Source organism: Alosa pseudoharengus, unplaced genomic scaffold, assembly GCF_046254945.1.
Source record: "Alosa pseudoharengus isolate Yale_2024_CS ecotype anadromous, Long Island Sound unplaced genomic scaffold, YU_APseudo_1.1 YU_APseudo_1.1_scf_22, whole genome shotgun sequence".
Lineage (NCBI taxonomy): Eukaryota > Metazoa > Chordata > Actinopteri > Clupeiformes > Clupeidae > Alosa > Alosa pseudoharengus.
In genome coordinates, this window is record NW_027468680.1 from 18,821,679 (window position 1) to 18,844,926 (window position 23,248).

At 41.3% G+C, this 23,248-nt stretch overlaps 3 protein-coding genes across 8 annotated transcripts; 1 reads left to right on the top strand and 2 right to left on the bottom strand.

The window, feature by feature from the left end:
• Positions 1-774: 774 nt before the first annotated feature.
• LOC143138809 (uncharacterized) lies at positions 775-8,194 on the bottom strand. Of its 4 annotated transcripts, none has more exons than XM_076299201.1 (3): positions 8,081-8,194; positions 4,705-4,784; positions 775-3,953 (listed from the first exon to the last, which is right to left on the bottom strand). In XM_076299201.1, the coding sequence occupies exon 3, from the start codon at positions 3,896-3,898 to the stop codon at positions 983-985; it is 2,916 nt and encodes a 971-aa protein (XP_076155316.1). In that variant the 5' UTR covers positions 3,899-3,953; positions 4,705-4,784; positions 8,081-8,194; the 3' UTR covers positions 775-982. The 4 variants fall into 4 exon arrangements, with proteins under 4 accessions (XP_076155316.1, XP_076155315.1, XP_076155318.1 ...); XM_076299200.1 differs by lacking the exon at positions 8,081-8,194 and adding an exon at positions 5,811-6,537; XM_076299203.1 differs by lacking the exon at positions 4,705-4,784.
• A 4,687-nt stretch (positions 8,195-12,881) lies between these two features.
• LOC143139577 (uncharacterized) lies at positions 12,882-15,002 on the top strand. The gene is made up of 8 exons (XM_076300151.1): positions 12,882-13,081; positions 13,452-13,635; positions 13,784-13,854; positions 13,945-14,139; positions 14,226-14,323; positions 14,518-14,577; positions 14,773-14,910; positions 14,991-15,002. Exons 2-8 carry the CDS (start codon positions 13,463-13,465, stop codon positions 15,000-15,002), a joined length of 747 nt encoding a protein of 248 aa, XP_076156266.1. The 5' UTR covers positions 12,882-13,081; positions 13,452-13,462.
• A 2,139-nt stretch (positions 15,003-17,141) lies between these two features.
• On the bottom strand, positions 17,142-22,948 carry btbd9 (BTB (POZ) domain containing 9). Of its 3 annotated transcripts, none has more exons than XM_076299205.1 (12): positions 22,720-22,948; positions 21,661-21,774; positions 21,365-21,577; positions 20,582-20,945; positions 20,068-20,335; positions 19,345-19,567; positions 18,793-18,912; positions 18,536-18,645; positions 18,090-18,279; positions 17,674-17,781; positions 17,510-17,588; positions 17,142-17,409 (listed from the first exon to the last, which is right to left on the bottom strand). In XM_076299205.1, exons 2-12 carry the CDS (start codon positions 21,744-21,746, stop codon positions 17,248-17,250), a joined length of 1,923 nt encoding a protein of 640 aa, XP_076155320.1. In that variant the 5' UTR covers positions 21,747-21,774; positions 22,720-22,948; the 3' UTR covers positions 17,142-17,247. The 3 variants fall into 3 exon arrangements, with proteins under 3 accessions (XP_076155320.1, XP_076155321.1, XP_076155322.1); XM_076299206.1 differs by lacking the exon at positions 22,720-22,948 and adding an exon at positions 22,340-22,698; XM_076299207.1 differs by lacking the exon at positions 21,661-21,774.
• Positions 22,949-23,248: the final 300 nt, after the last annotated feature.

Genomic DNA, 23,248 nt, shown 5'->3' on the forward strand with positions numbered 1-23,248 from the left:
GGTCTTACTGAGTTCTTTTATGGGCGTCAAGATGGAATGAAGAAATTGCCAATCGAGAGGGCGGAAATAGGGGACGGTAATAGGTGACGTTCCGATAGTTCCGATATTTCCGATATTTGCAGCAGTTTCAGCCTTGCGGAGCTTTAGCATCCTTCTTTGAGGAAAAGTCATGCCATGCTACTAGATCTAATGTACCTCCTACAGGTGGAATTGGCTCGATTACAAAAAAGTGACACATATTTGGTAAGGTTCATTCATCAAATGTTATTTTGAAGTATTAAAAAACATTGTTGTTTTAGAATTTTCGAACGAAAGGGGCGGTAATTGGTGCTTGATAACCATATTATTTTGTTCTTTCGAATATATTCAATTTATTCACATTAATTTGATTGGTTTGTGTGATTTTATAGCCATATAAAATCAGTATGCAAGAAAACTTACATGTTCTTGTGCTGTTTTTTTTTTTTAAGTATATTTTTTGGGCTTTTTTTATGCCTTTAATCAGATAGGATAGTGGAGATTGACAAGAAGTGAGTGGGAGAGAGAGTCGGGGTGGGATCCGGAAAGGACCACGGGGCGGGAATCGAACCCAGGTCGCCGGCGTACGGTGCAGGTGACCCAGCCAATTGCGCCACTGCTGGGGCCTTGTGCTGTTTTTAATAGTATGATTTTCACATTATGTTAATTACTCAACAACATCAGCATTCATTTAGTAAAAGAGTAAAAAAGTAGTAGAATAAACAAAAAAGACAGTTAATTTACTAAAGAAGCCTGTAATAGTTAAAAAATATATTTGAACAAAAAGATGTTGAAATGTTAAAATCACACAGAACTGTTGGGTTAATTTACACGAGGAGCTACGATTGACAATGATTACAATGATTTTATCACTTTCATCAAAAGTAACATGAGTATAGGGCATTGTCTCTTGACAGAACCTGTGAAAGCATAACTGTTTAAGGATCAAAGGACATTTTGCACATCACTGAAGGGAATTCTCCTCCTCAAAACCCCTTCTGGCACCAAGGGCAACTCTTAGTTTCTCCCAGAAGACCCGTGTGTCCTGTCCCGCTTTGGGCCAGCTGAGGTATGTGCGCTTCTTCACCAGGCCCCTCATCCTGTAGTACGGGGACAGCCGATAGACTGGAATGTCCTCCAGGAACACCAGGATCAGAACGTCCTTTTTCTCATCGAACAGACGGAAGCTGGCCACCTGCACTTCCCTGGAACACCACTCACTCTCCAGGTAGTGCTGGCTGAGGATGCAGATAGTCTTGCGGCTGCTGTAGATGCTATCCACGATATTGTCCACAATGGGTTTCCCTGGTTGGAAGTCCCGGTGGTGCAGACATAATCTCCATCCCTGTTCTCCCTCTAGTTTGGGGAGCAACTCACTGGTGACCCAGAGTTCATCATGCGTGTTGTAGGAAACAAAAGCATCATACTGGAAACCTAATGGCTTGTGAGACCCCTTCTTCTTATTGTCATAGAGAAATGCCAAGAAGAGATAATAGCCGTAAACTATTTGCCAGTGTAGGAAGTTGTAGATGAGAGAAATGATCAAGGTCAGGAGCACAATACAAGTGCTGGATATGTAACAAGAAAACTCAATGTTTACTGAACAAGAAGATACATCTACACTTAGAAATTTAGTTTGTTTCAAATCGGGAGGACTGTTACATTCGTATGTATTAGCAGCAAGTACTTGTGTCAAGTTACCTTCCTCCACCCATTTGATGAACCAAGCATTGCTACAGTCGCAGGTGAACGTGTTTCCTTGCATATCGAGTAGCCTTAACCCAGGCAGGGACATGATAATTGTGTCATTGATTGATGAAATTTGGTTATTGCTGACCTGCAAATAATAGAGGTGGTCTAGTTTTGCTTGAACAAGAAAATCTAAGGTTTTCAGGTGAGTCTCGCTTAAATAGAGCCTATATAGTTTTCGCAGGGGCAGGAATATATCAGGTGAAAGAATTGTGAGGTCATTTCCACTCAGGCCTAGTTCAGTGATCTGGGTGTTATCTTTGAATATATCATAATGCAAATATTTAAGTCCAATATTCTGGGCCCAAAAACCACTCAAATTTGTCAAATTTAGTAGAAAATTAGAGGGGAAGAAAGACCGTTTCTTATGATGACGCTGAGATAAAATTGAAAGCACTCGAAGAGATTTTAAATGATAAAAAGGAGGATTAGGAAAATGTTCAGCTTTTAATATGTGATTATTCTGTAAATACAGTTCTGACAAATTTGAAAGTCCTGAAAATACAGAAGGTCTAAGTGATTCATCTGTTATCTTGTTAAACTCCAAGTTCAGCAATTTCAAGCTATTCAATTTGTCAAAAGTCTTGTTATCAATTGAATTAATTTTATTGTCATTTAAAACCAAAGTCCTCAGTGATTTTAAACCTCTGAAGTCATCAGTGTTAAGTGAGGCTAATGAGTTTGAGCTTAGTTCTAGATGTTCCAATTTTGCAGGACCCTTTTTGAAAGCTCCTCTCAAATATTTAATACAGTTTGATCCTAAGTACAGCTTTTTTAGATTGATCAGGTCTTGGAATACACAGTCTTTCATCACATTAATGCTGTTTCCATACAAGCTGAGAGTTTTCAGTTTGTTAAGAGTTTTAAAGGTGGAACAATCCAATCTTTCAATTCGATTGAATACAAAATTTAAGTTTTCCAGCAAAGATATATTTTGTATCATACTTGGAATATATGAAAATTTGTTATAACCCAGTTGTAGAGAAGTAATATTCTTTAGTGATGCAAAGACATCTTCCAGATCGGCTAGACTATTATAGTATAGGTCTATAGCCTTAAGTTGAAAACATTTCTCCAGCCCTGTGTCTTTTAAGCTGCTGATGTTGTTGTCTCTCAGTGTAAGCTTTGTAAGTGTTGGAATCTTACAAGTATAACTTATAAGGGATTTTGCAAGAGGTACAGCGCTTAATGTTAACTCGACCAGTGAATTATTAAATGTTTGCAGTATCACGTTGAATCGCTCTAATGAGACATTAACACCAGCCATATGAAGCCTCTTTACATTCCTAAAAAAACTTGTATTCAGCACTTCCCATTCTAAACTTCTATTTGAAAAACAATATGACAGATCAACTGTATTAAGGTAGGGGAAAATATCGGCATGCATCCTGAAAATGATTAGAGGATTGTGAGCTAAATTCAGTATTTTAAGTCTGAGGGATGAATTTGAAATTTCACTTGACTGAAAAATTGAGATGTTGTTGTAAGGAATATGTATTTCGGCCAGAGTTTGAACTCTGAAGATGGGTTGCATTGATGCCATGTCTCTTAAAGTATTGTTAGACAGCTTCACATGCTCTAGATGGTGGAAGACAGAAAATGATTCATTTTCAATGGTCAAAATGTTGTTGTTGTCGAGGAGGAGCACTTTTAGATTGGTTAGGCCAAGGAAGAATTTTTTTGTGATTCTGGTCAAACGGTTACTCCTCAGGCCCAATTCTTTTAAGGCAATCAAGTCTTTGAATGCTCCTTCTTCCACATAAGAGATTGAGTTATAGGAGATATTTAAGGTTTCTAAATGTGTAAAATTTTTGAAGTCCCCAGTGTTTATCTCTTTTATTCTATTGTTAGAAATGTCTATATCAGTTACGTTATGTGGAAGGTTTTTTGGCACATGATCAAGACCTTTTTTGTAGCAGAAGAATTTGGTACGTCCTCCAAACTGCTCTGGGTCATGTAACATACAGGCCCCATATGTGAATCCAGACACGCGACTAACACAATCTACAATGTAGAGAGCAAAACAGAGAAGAGCAGTGTCCCATATGTGCACAGTGATATGCATGGTGATTTTCTTATAGCTCCTGTCCTCAGTCGAAAGCCTCAGGTCCATCAGAAGACATCCATCCATGTCCCCATATTAACTCTGACAGTGTTAGCCAGGTCCAGCAATCAATTCTGTCAGTCTGTAATGAAAATGACAACTATTATGTAAGGGATAACGGCCGCCAAGGTGTCCTGTTGTACATGGGCGGATTATGAACCTCCCGGCCCCTGGGCCCAGATGTATTAAGGGCCCCCCACTTATTGTCGTATATGTGGGAGGGGGGATTTGGAGGTCCTCCTCCAGAATTGTTTTAATTTGTTTGATGTGATTTCCTTTATTCTGGTGCATTTTGGGGATGGCCAATACTAAATTCAATCAGATTCATAGCATACATCCTGATTTGTTGATATTGAGGCAATGATTCCATGCAAAGGCTTGGGCTTCAGGGCCCCCTGACCCCTTGGGCCCCTGGGCCTGGGCCCGGTAGGCGCGTGCAGTAATCCATCCCTGCTGTTATACGGAATTAATGGACGAGGGCGAGAGTCAAAGAACTCCCTGACACGTAGCGGAGGAGCGGAGCGGAGTTGCCTCAGCCCAAGTCCATTAACAGGACACCTCGAAGGCCGTTATACCGCTTATCACCCTGTTGCCACTTTAGCCAATAGTCATGCCTTTAACACGCAAAGGAAACAAGCGGTTCCGTTTAAAAAGAAGCTGACTAGTACAACTTTCTTTGGCCCTATAACAGCAATCACATGGACAGTTAGCTTGTTTACAGTTGATTATATTGTTGCGAAGCCTGCTTTCAGGCTCAACCGTCGTCAAACTGTGGTTGTTATAGTTACCATTCATAAGCATTGATATGGAACAGTGATTAAACTTTTTTTTACCAGATGTACTTCATAGGTGTCTTGTTATTCAGAATTAATAGCCACCCCACCAGCCAATCAGAAAGGAGTATTTCTTCTCTCTGGGTGATAATAAATAATAAATGTTAGATAAATAAAAAAGAGTAATAGTAGTATCTAATACATATCTAAATGAAGTACCTACAAAACACATTTATAAACTTTTTAAATATTCCATTATTTATTAATGATGTGAAACAAATTTTCCAGAGCTGCATTTGGAGCTAGTGAATCAGGATATAAGCTTATAATTTTTAACAATCAAATATTCAGTGTAATTAAAATGACTTGCAACTATAGCAATGATTTATTCGCCCCTTCCTAGTTCAATCTGATCTGATGCTAAATAAATCTTATACACATTTATTTTTGACTTTCCAGAATGTTCCACCAGAGAAAAAATGTTGCCTATATCACTTCCTCAATATAGCCTACACACAGTCTGTTTAATTTGTGTTATTTCTCCTCAAATACCAAAAAAGGTTGGTTGTCGGAAGTGCTTCGTCACTGATCTCTCCTGAAAGCAGGTGTTCTTTTGGTTTCAAGGGAATACTTCTTGTCTCAAAAGAGTTGGTTTGACCAAAAGATTCCAAAAGCACACTGCTTTTTATAGTTAAAAAGCCTTTAATTTAAGTGGGCTTACAGGTTGCGACAAAACATGTCTTCATCAGGTTTAATATTCACAGATCCTATTTAAAAGACATAGGATGTACTAATCAAAAACATTTGTTATTTCTCCGTTCTCCCCAGGAGTATATTAATGCAACATGCTTGTCCTCTAATCCAAGAATTGCCTATAATACATTTTTGTTATGCTAGTTTATGTCTTCAAAAAAAGCGTATGATATCCATCTCACCGTCCAACTGAATGTGTCTCATATCAACATTTTAAACGTGCATTCATTTAAAGACTGTTTGGAGTTTGAGCGAAAGTTGAGTCGTATCACGGTTCAGCAATGTCTAAAGTGTCTTTTCTCGAAATGCAAGAATTAGAATAAGAATAGTAAACAGAGGCATTTGCTTCCCCCTAAAGATGAACATTCTGAAGTGAATATAAATAATATAAAAAATAATGTTTCATTGCATACCACTGGTGCTTGTCAAGTGATGCTGGCAAAAATCCTTCCAGATAGTATAGTTACTAATCTCCCTCCTCTGTGCTGAATTGAGAAGTGAGACTCTCTCTCTCAATGCCATGCACGTATGTGACTACATTTACCGCTTCTCTAGTCTCCACCACCCCCTGCTTCTGCAGCTCATTGCAAATGTATATCCTCTCCCCAATGATAAGATGAGTGTTTAATAATTGAATATACATTTGAAGAGCTTAAACTGCAAAACAAAATAACAAGAATGAATACAGATAATAATAAGAATAGATAGATAGATAGATAGATAGATAGATAGATAGATAGATACTTTATTGATCCCTAGGGGAAATTCAAGGTCACAGTAGCACACAGACAACATACACACACACATTCACTAAACATCATGAATAATGATGCTAATTTCAGAAAAAAATTGCAGTGGTTTTGCAGTGCCTCTTTCAGTGCCTCTTTCACATTTAAGGGTCTTACTGAGTTTGTATAGGGGCATCATGATGGAATGAAGAAATTGTCAATCGAGCCAATTCCACCTGTGGAATGAAACATTAACACCAGCCATGTCAAGCCTCTTTACATTCCTAAAGAAACTTGTATTCAGCACTTCCCATTCTAAATTTCTATTTGAAAAACAATATGACAGATTGATTGCCTGGAGATAGGGGAAAATATCTTCACTAATCCTAAAAATGTTTAGAGGATTGTCAGCTAAATTCAGTATTTGAAGTCTGAGGGATGAATTTGAAACATGAATCGACTGAAAAATTGTTGGAGGCAATATGTATTTCATTCAGTGTTTGTATTCTGAAAATGGGTTGCATTAGTTTCATGTCTGTTAGCTTATTGTTAGAAAGTTTCACACATTTTAAGTGGTGGAAGACAGAAAATGATGAATTTTCAGTGGTCGAAATGTTCTTGTCAAGGAGGAGCACTTTTAGATTGGTCAGGCCTCGGAAGAATTCTTTTGTGATTATGCTCAAACGGTTACTGCTTAGGCCCAATTCTGTTCTCAAGTCTCAAGTCTCTGAAATCAAGTCTCTGAAAGCTGCTTTCTCCACATAAGAGATTGAGTTGTAGGAGATGTTTAAGGTTTCTAAATGTGTAAGATTTTGGAAGTCCTCACTCTTTATCCCTTTTATTTTGTTGTGAGAAATGTCTATATCAGTTACGTTATGTGGGAATTTTGGTGGCACATGATCAACAGAAAATTTGGTACGTCCTCCACACTGCTCTGGGTCATGTAATTCACAGACCCCATATGTGAATCCAGATACGCGACTAACACAAGCCACAATGTACAGAGCAAAACAGAGAAGAGCAGTGTCCCATATGTGCACAGTAATATGCATGGTGATTCTCTTATAGCTTCTGTCCCCCCTTTGGAAGACATCCATCCGTGGCACCATACTGACTCTTGACAGTTTTAGCTAGGCCCATGCAGCAATAAATTTTGTCAGTCTGTAATGAAAATTACAACTATTAATAAATGTTAAATAAATTAAAAAAAGAGTAATAGTATAATTAAATGATCTAAAAATACCTACAAAACACATTTATTGCAAACTGTTATTAGTGATGTTAAATTCATTTTCCACAGTGTTGGATCTAGTGAATCAAGGTTATCATTTTTAACAATCAAATATTCAGTGTAATTAAAACGACTTGTAACTGAGCAGTGATTTATCCATCCCTTTATAGTTCAACCTGATCTGATGTTAAACAAATCTTATACACATTTATTTTTGACTTTCCACACCCTGTTCCACCAGAGAAAAAATGTAGCCTGTCACTTCCTCAATATACAGACAGTCTAAGTTACATTTGTGTTTGTTCTCTTTCTCCACAGGAGTCTATTAATGCAACATGCTTGTCCTCTAATCCAAGAATTGCCTATAGGCCTATACATTTTTCTTATTCTATGTTGGTTCCTGTTCATGTCTTTGATAAAACAAGCTTTTGGTGTCCACCCTACTCACCATCCAACTGAATGTTTCACTTATCAACGTTTTAAACGTGCATTCATTTATAGACAGGGAGTTTGAGCGAAAGTTCAGTCGTACCATGGTTGAGCAATGTCTGAAGTGTCATTCTCGAAATGCACACCAATAGGCAAATTAAGAATTCTAAAACAATGTAAGGTATAGTCAATTGTCTCATAAATTCACAAATAGTAAACAGAGACATTTGCTTCCCCCTGAAGATGAACATTCTGAAATGTCACATGAATATAGAAATAATGTTTCATTGCATACCACTGGTGCTTGTCAAGTGATGTTGGAAAAAATCCTTCCAGATAGTGTAGTTAATCTCCCTCCTCTGTGCTGAATTGAGAAGTGAGACTCGCTCTCTTTCTTTCTTTCTTTTTTTCTTTCTGTCTTTCTCTGTCTCTCTCTCTCTCCCTCCCTTCCTCCTACTCCCTGCTCCTGCAGTTCATTGCAAACTTACATACTCTTCCCTTGGTCACAACATGACTGTTTAATGATGGATTAGAACTTTGAAGAGTTTAAATGGCAAAACAAAATAACAGGAATGAATAAACATAATAATAAATTAATAAAAACATGATATAGTTTGGATTTGTAAAACTGATCAATTTGACACAAACAACATTAAACATGACAACCACAACACTGTGTTTATCATGTTAATTATTTTGGGGTCAATGTGTGATGTGTGGGTTATTATGTTAATCCTGTATAATTAAACCATTTGAGAGACATGAGAATTGTCCGATTTCTGTATAGGAACTGAAACTTATCTGATGCAATAAAGCTCAAACTGAAGTTGTATTCTCATCCCTGCTGTGCGAAGATGACCATTTCCCCATTTGTACTCAGAAACAAGTTGCACAAGGCACTGTTCCTTAAGTGAACTTTTTGCAGCCAATCATATCAGAATTAGGGGGATTATTGATACTGGGATTCTGTTCCTTCTGGAACATTTACTTAGGCATGTTTAGATGTGTTTGGAATTGACATTGAGATGAAAGAGCGAAACACATCTTGGCTACACATCTTGTGGGTCTGTAAGGTCTTGTACCGCGGAGAACCAATAGACCAAGAAGGCTAAACATTGGGTCGTTCCTGTAAACATGAATCCACTTGAAACTCCCACAAGTCTCTGCAGTGGAAAGGTATCAACACAATGCACAAGCTGTCGATCTAATGTGGTGTATGCTGTTTTGGAGGGAGTAACAAATATGTATCACTTTTTTCTAATGTAATGCTTTCTGTTGTGCTCTGACAGCAAGTCAAAAGAATGGTCTGGAAATCCTCACATGAAATGAAACTGAGACATGTAGTTTGCTTCTGTTTTCTCTGACCTCATTTCCATAGATTTGAGGCCAAAACAGAGAGGACACAAAGTGGACAAATTCAATTTAAACACACTTCACATTTATGGGTCTTATAGGGCCGTCTTGGAATGAAGAGATTGTCCATCGAGCCAATTCCATGTGGGAGGTACATTAGTTCTGGCATGGTATGAATTTTCCTCAAAGAAGAATGCCAAAGCTCCACAAGGCTGAAACTGCTGCAAATAAAGGATTTTTTGATGAAAGAACTAACCATATTATTTTGTTCTTTCAAATATATTTATTCATATTAATTTGATTGTTTTGTGTGATTTTGCCATATAGTCATAAGTTACAACAATGTCTTTGTGATTATCAGAACAATGCCACAACAAAATCATTATTTTCTTGTCTTTTCAATCACTGTATAAGGTAAAGGCCTATAGTCAGTGTTATAGTCATGTCACTATGCCACGAGTCCGAGTCCAGGTACAAGTCTCCAGTATTCAAGTCCGAGTCAAGTCCAAGTCATTAAAAAAAAATCCAAGTCAAGACCGAGTCGAGTCCACTACTCATCCGAGTCAAGTCCGAGTCGAGTCACTACTAAATGCAAAACGGACAACCTTCGGAAGTGGATGTGAAAGTGAAGTGGATGTGGAAGTGGAGTTTGCAGGGAGCTGCAGGAGTACGGGTGGGGTGGGAGGCCTGTGGAGCTGGCATAGGGTGAATTAGAGAAGTGTCTCACCTTTTGTCTCGAGTTTGGGACCTCAAAAACAGAAGCAATGTGAATGTCTCTGTTATAAGCTACAGTAAGCTAACACACACACACACACACACACACACACACACACACACACACACACACACACACACACACACACAGACACAGGGAGAAGCACAGCGTGTTGACAAGCGTGATTTATTTTTGCGGAGAGAATGTGTAGAACTGAGCAGCGGTCATATTTTGTACCGCTTTGCGGTGCATCTAGTTGTTTTTATTTTATTTTATTGTGAGGAATGTTTAAATCAGTTATACTAAGGGGACATTTTGGTGGCACATGATCCAGATTCTGTTTGTAGCACAACATTTTTGTTGGACCTCCGTACCACTCTGGGTAATGTATGTCACAGACCCCACAAACTTGCTGTAAACTGATTCACAGGATGAACGAAATTACTGTAGAGTAGATCCCACTCGTCCAAAACATCCTTGGAGAGTGGAAATGACAAAATCTGGCTCCACACACACACACACACACACACACACACATTGAAGTCAAGCAGGAATTACAAGTGTGCTGATTCTGAATTCATCCCAGGGTGATCCAGATGGGGTGATCGATATTGGCCAGCTGCAGCCAGTTGCTGTACTTTATACATTACACAGCGTTTGTACACACTGGAAACTACAGACATTTTTTTGCTCCAACAACCAGACTGCTAAATGGTAAATTCTAGCCTCAAATCTAAAAATATAATAATAAAATAGCCTTTATTTATGGGTTTTATATGCAGAAAACCCCAACCGATTGTCCGCCATGTTGGATTTTTTACAAAGTTGACAAGAGGGAGGAGTCAGATTGATATTTACTGGGTTTTGATCATAGACTGTAAAAAATAGGTTTTTATTTACAGCACATTTTTTTTACTGTAGTTTGGTGAATTTTGACCATAATCCATTGTGACACTACAGCAACATACTCAATTCAATAAATATTTCTTCCATATACAGTAGTGATGCTGTGAAAACCACAGAATCTTGTTACAGTGTATGTCACAGACCCCATATGTAACCCCACATCCTTTTATGTGACTAAACCCACAGACAACAGTAAGACATGAGTACTGAGGTGCACTGAGGTGACTGGAGTGGTCTAAGAACACTGAGGATCTTCACAAGAAAGGACAAAGAGGCTTTACTTCCTACAGCAACTGAGATCATTTAACGTCTGCAACAAGATGCAGATGTTAGTCTGTAGTATCTAGTGCCATTTTTATGCAGTGGTGTTTATGCTGTTTTTTCCCCCCAGCAGGACCGTACCAGCAATAAAAGACATTAGGCTACAGGCAAGAGATGGCCAACTGGGCTCTCAAAATGGGAGCGAGCCTATGTTCCCACATTTCTATGTTCCCACAGCCCTATGTTCCCACCCTAACCCTAATTTTGTGGGAACATAGGGCCTAATTTTCAGTGAAAAATCTTGGGAATTGGGAAATGTGGGAACATACAGTAGGGCTGACCCTCTCAAGAATGAGGAAAGTGGAGAAAGAACAGTTACTTGATAAGCATTTGGTATGCTTTGAAGGACATGAAACCCAGAAATGGATGCAATTTCTGGTCAAAGGTATGAATTCATTATGTGAATGCAGCATATCCAACTATGTGCTTTCTTTACAGGAAAAACAATAATTTAAATAAAACTGTTTTTATTTTTTAGAATTTTGTCTCTGGAAATGTTCATATAATCACATCATTCTGAATCTGACAAAAGATGGGAGGATATTTTAAATAAAAGTACTGGGCTGCCTGTAATCCTGCCCATCACATTTTGGTAAGGTCTAATATTTTGAAATCCGCAGGATTAAATGTGTGGGTAGGCTATCTTGCTAAAATTGATTTATCACAGTCTGGGTTCCTTGAGGATGTAGTGTTGTCACCTATTTTATACAGTCTATGGTTGTCACAGATAAAATGAAAACAAAGCATTGAGTCATTTCCATTTACTGTGAAAGTAGACCATATGTTTTCCATGTTACATTTATGTGTGGGTGTTGATGGGCTTTAGCTGGATGTCGATGCTGTAGTGTAGGCCTTAATGTGACAAGTGAAGCCAGCCTTACATTTTTCGTGTGATTTCACAGTCGGTGTGACGCATGAAACAATGCTGCAGAAAAAATATGACTTTGATAGGCCTATGAGTAGGCTATCATTTGGGTTCCTGTTGATATCTATTGTTAGCCTGGAAAATCTAGACCCTGGTAATCTAGAAAGTCCTAACTTTTGGGCACAAGTGTCCTCATTTTCAGTGTCATGGCGATGGTCACCCTAGGGAAGGAATCTAGTTGCAGCCTTGTATTGACCCTACAACACCCTAGTTGTTGCAAAATCCTAGTCTGTGACTTAAAACTCTACTTGTCTTTAGATGTGAGAGGGTCTGAGACTAGTCTTTCAAAAATCTTTTCCAAATCTTTGCAAAGTCTTTCAGTGTAAGGAGGGCATTAAAGTGAAGGCTAAAATACTTTTACACAATTTGAACTTCAAGCCATAGGCTAGTAAACACGTGGGAATGAGCTGGGAACGTACAGCTTCCAGTTTGAAGTAGCCTAATGAAGCCCCCTTGTGGCAGATAGTGTAGCCTAATAAAAAGGCAGAGGCCGTTTAGACGGAAATAGCACGTTGTTATTTTGACTGGCTTCCATCTGTTGAACTGTGCACACAAGCTCTTTCCACATGAACTTCACATGAGGAGGTGGACGTATAATTCATTATTCACTTGACAGATCAGATGGCAGTGTGGATTTCTTACGCTGGACACTGCAGCTTCTAGGTCTGCATTAACATTGGCTGAAACGCATCACATGGTGAGGCTCACGTCACGTCAAACCCACAGATTAGGCTATGCAGAAATAAACCGCAAAGAGGGGTCCTCCATGTCGTCTACTCTGTTCATTGTAAACCTATTCCCAAAAGGATATGAAACAGGAACACCAACCTGGGCGCGTTTGACGTATTCACGTCACAGTCAATGAACTGGCGCTTGCGCATTAAACCAGTACCCTCGATCATGTTTACTGCGTTTCACGAACGAGGATTACGACCACATACTGCTAAATGCGCGATTTTACTCAATAAAACAATAATATAAATAATTGATGCACACTCTTGTACTGTTGTGAGATGATAAATTAAGCACCAAACCCTGGATGTTGAGGCTATGGTAGGATATATGGACAGAGAGAGGTAAGTCTGAATGCGCTCCAAAATCCAGGCCAATGATGAGCAGATTAAAAATCCTGTCTTGATTCACTAGGAGACTGTTTTATCACAGTCAGTTAAATATATACATTTAGAATATCCTATACAACATCAATATGGTCTTGGGTTCAGATCTGAAATATCTGCCATTCATATTCATTCAAGTGTTATAGGAAACAGTTTTTGTTCCTTCACCCAAGCTTTCCCATACTTCAGAAAGTATTAAAGTTGTGGGGTATATTATGTGGCCAGTTTCTCTGTTGTGGGAGTTTAATACTTTGTATAACAGCCTGAAAATGTGTACTGTTTTAAAGTTTGAGTTGTGCTATGAGCCTTTTATCTGGTTGTTTTATAGATCATAAAATTATGGAAATCATGGAGAAAAGTGAGAGGGCTCACTTTTTCACTTCAAAGGAGCAACAACTTCTTATAGCGGGCTATGCAGAAGAACGACCCATACTAACTGATAAGTCCAACACTGTCAGAGCATCAAAAATGAGGGAGGAAGCTTGGCAGAGAATTGCAGACAGATTAAATAAGTATGAGGATTTTAATCATAACTGAATATTTCAATAGGCTGAATCAGAAAAACAGCTGTAATTGGAATTGTATACTTTTTGATAACACTCACCACAATAAATCATTGGAATTGTTACCTTACGATATATCATGAAAATGACTTCTCAGGCAATCTGGCAGTGGCTACAAGCGCACATGGCAACAAGTGAAAATCAAATATAAAAATCTGGTGCAAACAGGTAGGTTCTCAATAAAGGAATTATCAATTTGCAAATGAGCTGCCTCATCATCAAGAGATTCACATCTCAAAACCATCTTCATGTCAACAGCCAACAGGAAAAAAGCGACAAGGGAAGACATTAAGAAAGATGAGGACGAGATACAAACAAATGTTGTCATCAAATCGGATGAATCTGACGAGGAGTTTGTTGTGCAGCAGAGCTCCAGCAGGCCGATGGTGGAGGGCATCCCAGGAGGCACCAGCTCTGAGCCTGCTGCCGCGTGTATCAGCTCCTACATCAGGGGTGGGTGTGCTTCATCTTTCACACAACCCTTTCCGGAACGCGTCATAGGATTGCTCACTCATTGCCAAATACTCTTGTCTGAACAGTGACGGGCCATTCTCTCACCCTCCTGCCTCCGCCACAGGGTGACCCTGAACACTCAGTGTGTGATGAGACGTTCTCCAATGACACTCACATGGATGAGGTATGAGTCTCTCTTGTAAAAGCGCTGCATATTTAGTGACAACACTGTTGTCTGTAATGTCGGCTGATATGGTGGCTCCAATTAAGTATATACCCATGTTTGGACAGCCATGCTCTCAGGATATGTACAAAAATGAAAAATAAAACCACTCTGATCAAATGAAACAAAATTGAGTGTGAATGTTTTTTTTACAGGATTTTGACCCCAGCAGTGCCCAGGAGAAAGGCTGTCCTACAGGAAAGAAGGCTGGAGAGGTAATTCTTATGTGTCTGGATTGAGTTGTACCCATAAGCATTAACAAAACACAAACATCCATTGCGGTCATTCCTTTAATGATGCCGCTCTGTCCGGCATCAGTCTTGTGTGTCGATGTCTTGTATGTAGAGCGCTTTGTGTTGCACTTTGTGCATAAAAAATGTTCTATATAAATAAAATACCTACTTTAACAGGGACACAAAGAAGACATAAAGACCCTGTACCGGCATTATCTAATTAAAGAGATTGAGAACAGGGAACAAGAGATGGCCTACCGGGCTCTCAAAATGAGGAAAGTGGAGAAGGAAATACAGTTACTAGACAGGCAGTTGGTAAGTAAATTGATGTTGAGAGATAAGTCTACATTCTACATATGCAGCTTAACCAACTAAACATTGTGTTTTCTTCACAGGAGAAAGAATAATTTAATAAAAAATGTGTCATCAAACAATGTCTCTGGTGTAATAAAATAACCATCACTTTGAATCTGACCCAAAGATGGGAGAAATGTTCAACTGAAATTCTGGGCAGCTATCTTGTCCCTCATAGCTAGACCTTCAGGCTCGTCCAGGTACAGAGTCTCAACGTCATCGTCAGGCTGCAGGCAGACCGGTGGAGCACTTTCTTTCCTTATTGTTGCAATGTTATGCAGTACTGCACATGCAACTGTAATGTCACAGGCCCTATCTGGCACGACCCTTAGGCCTTTAAGGCACTGAAATCGTCCTCTTAGCTGGCCTATGGTAGTTTCCATCTTGGATCTAGTCTGTGCCAAAGCTGCATTGAAGCGTGCTTGGGGCCCAGGGCTTGGGTCAGAGTAGGGTGTCATGAAGAAGGTCCTGCAGGTGTAGCCTGTGTCTCCTAAAAGGATGCCATCATATTGACCTGTGGGATGGCACAATGCAATTAGATCACAATTTACAATCTACAAATGAGCAAGTAAGGTGTAATGTTTTGAAATGCACAGGATTCAATGTGTTACTACCTTGGTCAAATTTGTCACACAGACTGGACTCCTTGAAGATGCGGTCATCAAGGACAGCACCAGGCCACTTTGCCTCAATATTAGTGATAACACAGGTAGAGTCACAGATCATCTGAAAACATAAAGCGCTGCAAATCATTTCCTTTTACCCCAACTTTATATATAGGCCATCCATTAACTGTTGCACATTATCCTATAGTGGGTATAATTAGCTATACCTGGACATTGATGCTGTAGAAGGCCCTTGTATTAATGTAATCACCCTCATGGGGACCAGGAGGAGATTTAATGGGAATCTGGGTGCAGTCCACAACACCAAGGACATCTGGAATCCCTGTGGAAACATTTCATGTGTTAAGCTGTGTTAAATAGGTTTCAATCTAGGTTACTAGCCTCTTCATTGTGTTATTTACCTGCAATTGAAAGGAAACCTTCCTTGATTACATCCACTTTTGCGTGGCCGGGGAATCTGATGAATACATTGACATACCTTTTCAAAGCAAGGTAAACTTTTCTGATGGCACGAGAAACAGAAGCTTTACTGATATTTTCAGCGTCACCAACAGCATATAAATATGTCCCAGTGGCAAAGAAGCGGAGCCCTATACAAAGTGTCTGCACTACAGTTAAGGCTGCACTTCGCTCCGTCGGGCTTGCAAGGTGGCGTCCTAATAACTGTTCTAGGTAAATAATTCCCTCGCGACTAAATCGATACTGATCATACAAATAATCATCTGGATGTGCTAAAGGGTCTAGTCGATCTATTAAAATGCGTCCTCTTCTGAATGCTCTGTTTACAATGTTTGCTCCTTCATCAACAATAACCTCTTTAACAAACGGTACGTTCATTTCTTATTATGTGTTCTGTTCACGTTATTCATGTAGGCCTACCGACGAACACCAATTGTCAGCTTGTTGAAATTGTACACTGAAATCCAGGGCTTTTCCAAGAAGTCAATAAACTGATCCGATTAACTAAGCCACATGGTTTCGTGAAACGGCGGCTACAGGAGCTAACTGCCTCACAGCAGCTACATACTGAACACTTTTAAGACCTCACCCCAGAGAGGAACGACATCAATTACACTGCATTGGCGTACTTATATTAATAAACGTAAAGCCTAAAGACATCTGGCAAACCTCAAAAACCAACTTCAAAAATGTGTATTTTTCAGAGGTTGTGCTCAGCCCCGAATACGCCTTTGTACTACCGACCCACGGAACGTCATAACATCACATGATCAATGTTTTGGTCGGAGGGTTGGAACTTGGAAGCTGAAGCGTTACGCCCCCAGAGGCACTGTTGTGGAATACACTGTTCGTTTTTTCTCAGGCCGGACCAAGTCTGACTGAACTTCATTGTATATGAAGTTTTGATATGGTTTCTCTTTGTTCACTGAATCAGACCAACAATCCTCATCTTCTAAATAAAATATCTCTTCACAATTCTGCAAGTCGCTTTGGACAAAACAAAAGCGTCTACTAAATACCATAACCATAGCAATTAACCCTCAACCCAAAACAGCTCTGTCATGCACAGCATCAATCCACAACAATTTTCACCATTCACCACAGTTTTATTATAAATATAGCCTACATAGATTCATCTCTTTTTTTAGCAGCACATCATAAGCATATGTGAGAAGCATCTCAGAGGGTTGTTCATGATAAACATCAAGTCAGTCTAAGAGTGGGAGGAGGAGGGAGAGGACGAAGGCCTCTGGGTACGGGACAGAGGAGCATGCTGGGAGCTGGGCTCAGGGCCACTCTGGTCAGATCCCGGAGGGTTCTCCTTCACCTCCGTTTCCACCTGGGCAGGACACTCGAAATGGACACAGTGGAAGACCTGGAGATATAAAACATTATGCATAAGGACATCAAATCTGCAAAATGAGCTATTCAGCTGAATTAGGATTTTTTTTTGTGTGTGTGTGTGTGAATTCTACCTCATTGGCAGTGTTGTGGGTGCCGACAATACGAATGAAGGAAGCAGCCTGCCCATCAAAGAGCAGTGTCTGCCATGACCTAAGGAGAGGTAAGAGGGAATTAGTACAGGGCCAGCATGATGTGCAAATATTATGATGGCCTACTGCTCAGAATAGACACATACCTGCAAGCTACTTTGGTGCGGTCTACTACCCTGCTCCACTGCTGCTGATTGGTTGAAACCTCCACATAGTAGCTGTAACTACGATCATCACAGTCCCACAACAACAACCTACAAACACGTGAAAAAATGATGTTAAGTTTGTACATGTGAACTCAACAAGTCATGGAAATAATGTAGGTCATCACACACACATCAACATGAGTATCACAAGGTTCATATGTGAGTATGTTTAGTTACAGCAGCCTAAACATGAGTGTGTGTAACTTGTAGAATCTGTGCATAATCACTTTAAGCATTTCTGCACGGACCTGGATCTCTGTGTAAACTCATTTTCAAATTATTACCAGTGAAAACAATTATGCATATAGATGGGCTTGAAGATGAGTGTGTGAGTGTGTGTGTGTTTACGTCATTACCGCATGGAGCTGATCATGTAAGGCTGGGCCAGCTGGATGACGATGGCTCCGGAGCCCAGTTGGTGGCAGGTGTAGCCCGAGTCCCAGTCGTAGTGGCTGGTGTCCCCGTTCAGTAATGCGTTCCGGCTCCGACTCACGCCCTCAACCACGCTGGCACATGCCAACACCGTGGCAACGTTTTCCGTGGGCACTGGAGGGAAGAGTTCAATTCAGTTCAGTTCAGTCACACGTTACGGGAAACTGGCCTTTAATCCAATCAAGGCCTGGCAACAGTCACAACATTGCAACTGCCATTACAACATTAAGCATCCGTCAGGCTAAATATGATTAAAACTGGTTGGAAAGAAATAGGGACAGAGAGCAAGCTCCCCAAGAACAAAGAACATAATCTGAGGGATTATAGTCTGCATTAGTTCACAGGGAATTTGCAATAAAATGTGTATTACCGAGCAGTCCTCTCTCCAGAGTGAAGGGCCGACTAGTGTACATGCACTCAAGAGCCACTAGGTGGAAGACCTTGTTAACTGTGTTGTGGGTCCCAACTACACGGATGTACCTGTAAGCACACACAAAATCACATCTTATTGCTTACACGAAATAAAGACACTATTTCCAGAGATAAAACCCACATATCTTGGTAGCTTCAAAATGCTTTTTATGTTCTCAGGGAAAAGTGTGTGTGTGTGTGTGTGTTTGTGTTTACCTGCATACCCGAGCTGGGAAGTAGAGGCTCTGCCACGAGCGGCAGAGGAACTTTGAGTGATCCACGACACGGACCCAGTCCAGCTCGTCCATTGACACCTCTAGATAGTACGAGTAGGACCTGGAGCCAGGAGAGGAGGAAGAGAACCACACAGGAGACTTATGCTCAGATACAAGTTACTGTGGCCAGAAGAAGAAAAGACTACTAGAAATGGTGTATAGTGCTACAAAGAGATTGGTCAGTATCTGTAGATAATACAGAAATATACATGCAATAAATATATATTCAGCCTCAGTGCAGAGTGTTTCATGAACTGAAATGATCCTGTGATTACTCATGCTCATATTCCCTCTCTGAAAATGCTGCCCAAATTAATATGTCACCATCCACAGCACCGTCTATAGTTTACAGTGTAACGCACTGCCTGATTTCCCCTAATGAACTGTAACTGAGTTAATTCTTTGAGGTGGTTCTATGTTGCATTCATATTTGTGTTTAGTGCAGGCAGAGAGAAATGTTTCTGAGTAATGGAGTGGTACACGCAGTGCTCACCGGCTATCTCGGTCCCAAAGCAGCAGGCGCACGTGGTTGACGATGGAGGGCTGGCCCAGCCGCACCAGGATGCCCGTGGCCCGGCCGTCCTCCTCGATGGGGTGCCGCGAGAAGCCGTGGTCCAGATCGTAGTTCTGCGTGTCACCGTCCAGCAGGGCCGACTTGAGCTCGCCCTTTACCACCACGGCACCGTGCTTCATGGTTGCAATGTTCTCCTCTGGAACTACAAAAGCAAAGAGCGCTCCGTGAGTTTGAGCTCATATTGGATATTCTGATGTGAGAATTGCCTGTTTGGCTCGATACACTTTACTAGATGTTAATGAAACCTTGCTCGGATCACAGTTACCTTGATTGTTATTCTAAGTCATTTTGGATAAAAGCTTCTGCTAAATACCACAACCATAACCATAGTTCCCCCAGCTGTAGCTGCATAAATTAGTAAGGTCACATGTAACACTCTAGGCCCTAAGTTCTTGTGCATGATCTAACGGCATCATGTTGCTTGAGACAGCTTTTAGCTGTTTGCGCTTAGGATCTTTCTCATGGTATAAAATTTGCAAATAGATTTGGCATAGTTATTAAGCAAGCTTTAGTTAGACTTCACACTTTGCCCAGCATTTCAATTTGGGCCCCCCTGTGTAGCTACACATGCACCCACACTGGCACGGCAAAAGAAAATGTTCCGTTAGTGTTGCTCGTGTGTCAGGATGGTGCTGCACTCACTCAGCATGCCCCTGTAGTTGAGGTCCATGTCGCGGCTCTCAGAGCGCGTTTGGATGGCGTCCAGCAGGTCGTCGGGGCTGAGCAGGCCCGAGGGGCGCACCACGTTCAGCATTTCCGACAGGCTCATGAGCGGCAGACGCACGGCCGACATCACTTCCTGGCATTCGGCGCCCTCGCCGTTGTGTCGACACCAGCGACAGAGGGCCTGGAAGATCTCCCGCTCGCTCGCAGCGAACGAGTCCCTGCGCACCACCGTCAGCAGGGCAGTCTGCAGGACACACGAGAGAGGGAGAGCAAGAGAGTCCAGTTGGGGGGTGGGCGTGTTGGGAGAGGGTAGCATAAGACAGGGAGAGCATGAAAAAGGATAACATTAAACGGATACATATAGCAGAAGTAAAGATGTGAAGATCAAATGGTCATGGTTTAGAACACTAGCTAGAGTCAAATGATTGGGAAAGTGTCTCCTGTGTTATGTGTCTCTTTCAATAGTTCGTAATACGTCTTGCATTCTCACCTTGGAGAGGGACAGGAAGCCCTCGGACTCTAGGACGTCAGGGGCGTGTCGGTCCATGTAGGCGCAGCAGGCCTCGGCCAGGCTGCTCAGGCAGTAGAGGCTGGCCACGTCAAACACCAGGCACACGTTGCGCGTGCTCAGCAGCGTGCGCAGGAACTCGCAGATGGACGCCTCCAGCGGCTGCAGGCCGTAGCGGTGCGCCAGGCCCAGGAAGTCCAGCAGCGTCTCCTCGCGCGCCTCCGCCAGGTTGGCCCGGCCCGTGTACAAGTAGTGCAGCAGCATGGAGAAGGCCTCCGCATGCGTCTCCTCCAGGCGCACCTCCGCCTGCGGACGGGACTCACGCATCCCGCCGTACAACAGGGCTCTGCAAGGAGGAGGTGGTGGTCATGAGGGAAGAGACAGAGGAGTAAAACAGTTAATTTCGGTTTAATCGCATTTATTATACGGCTCTTCACAATGCAAGTAGAATGCTCCATTGACTTGAATGGGATTTCCGAAAGTTCTAGCGGTCATTATTTCTTGGGAAAGGACCTCTGAAAACAAGAATGACCGCTGTCAATGGCAACGGAGTTTGCGCTTGGAACTTCATTCTAAAGTGAAAGCAGACGGTTGATCAGCTGTATTCTAAAGAATGTTTGATTCAAGTTCAGCATGCGCACCCAGTGTAACCCCGCTGTAAGAGTATACGGTCGTGAGTGTGAACGTATAAGAAAATATGGTCAGGTGTGGTGATCGTGTATTGTTGAATATGGTCAGCCGTGGTAACCTGTGTTGCCAAGGTACCTGAAGTAATGGCATCGAGCTGCCAGGATGACCCTGTGGGCAGGGAAGCGCTTTTCCTCCACCACCAGTGTGACGTCGCTGTACTCCTCCCCTGGCAAGAGCGCCCCCAGCTGCTCGGAGAGGAGGTGCATGTGGTCGATCTGAGCCGCCGAGCTGTGCGGCCGCAGAGGGTGGCTGTTGCTCATGGTCTCCACTAGAATGGGATCGTCACATCTGAAGAAACGTATGCACACGTTAGCTTCAAGAGGAGTGCGAGCACAGTCAACAACACAGTCAATTCACACAAGGGTGCTTACCTTCCATTTGCAGTGTCATCAGAATGAATTGGGCATACTGACTGCATTGTCGCTATAGTACTCATGCTGTGTATATGTGTACACATACACAGTTGTCCATATCTATAAATTTGTCTTTGAACAGAGCAGGGATAAAACATAGGTACAAGATAAGTTTCAAGAGGGCATAGAGGGGTATGGCTATATTTCAAAACAATAAACCATTGATGGATTTATTAGTCCAGACGCTAGACACTGATTGCTACATTCCCTATTCCAGTGCCCTCCATTGTGTTACCCTTGGGAGATTTGGCCCTTGGGAGCTTTTTTAAGGACGTCTTACACGAACTCAGTAAAGCAATATTAGTAAAGCAATATTAGAGTGAATGGTGATTTGGGTCACCTTTAAGGATCTCACAATGTCAGATTTCCCTGCCAACTACCGCGTCGCAATAGGGTTTAAACAGTTGGCTAAACCCCATTAAATCAAAGGGAATAGCCTATTAACCACCTCATAGAAGAAACGAAAGACGAAACGAAACGAATAGGAAGGGCATAATGGTATGCCACCTGCCTCCCCAGTGTTGAAAACTACCGTTAGTACGATATAAATAGCTAGGTCACACCACATAGCTAGCATAACATTACAATTACTAGCTGATAATTGCCTAATATTACAATTAGCTATAAGCCTTACTACCTGTCGAGGTCGTATATCAACTTTACCAAGACCAGAATGCTTAAGTGGGCGTGGCATTATCTTGATGGCTGATGAGTAAAAACCAAAACAAAAGCCTCAGTCAAATGGTGCAGCCAACATTAGCTGTTGGCCAGCTGGCTAGCATTAACGTTACCCAGACATAACATTGGCTAGCAACATATAACGTTAATCTGCGTAAGCACATGCTTATCAAACATTTCCAAAAATACATGCATGCTAGATAACACTGGCCAGCACCAAGTCATAAAAGAACAGCACGTATCCGTTTTCGAGTCAAGTTATGCATAGATGATTGACTGCATGACATACACTGGGGATGTCGAATAGCTCAAGATAGCTAACGTTATCACAGGTCTTACCAGAGATGAAATGGCTAGCTCGTTAGCTAGCCACTCAGTGTCCTTATGCTCAATTCTAATGTTATCCAATGACGTTATACTTCCAAAGTCCAAATGTTTGTATTTATTTCCTATGCAAAGAATGGGTTTATTATGACTCCACACCGACGTTAAAGCATATAATTAAGTCAAAACACAAGAGTAAACGGCTTGTAGCTAAGGAACGAAGGAGCTGCTCGTAGCCTGTTGTTTCCGGCCGATTGGAATTATGGGAAGTATTTGCTCATCAGAGATTACGCAACTGTTGGCAGTAGCGCTTCTGTGGTAGATTGCCAGATGGTTTTCTAATTATAGAAACCGAAAAAAAATATTTGTAATACTTTCTAATGATAATGTACATATTTCCAGACTGTTGGCGCAACAACAAAAAACCGAGGCCATTAACAATGAATGTTACCACCATAACAAAGTAACGTTACATACCTTTATTATCTGACCACACCTGTGCAAAGTGCATGCCAAACTATCTTGCTGAATAGACTACCTACTA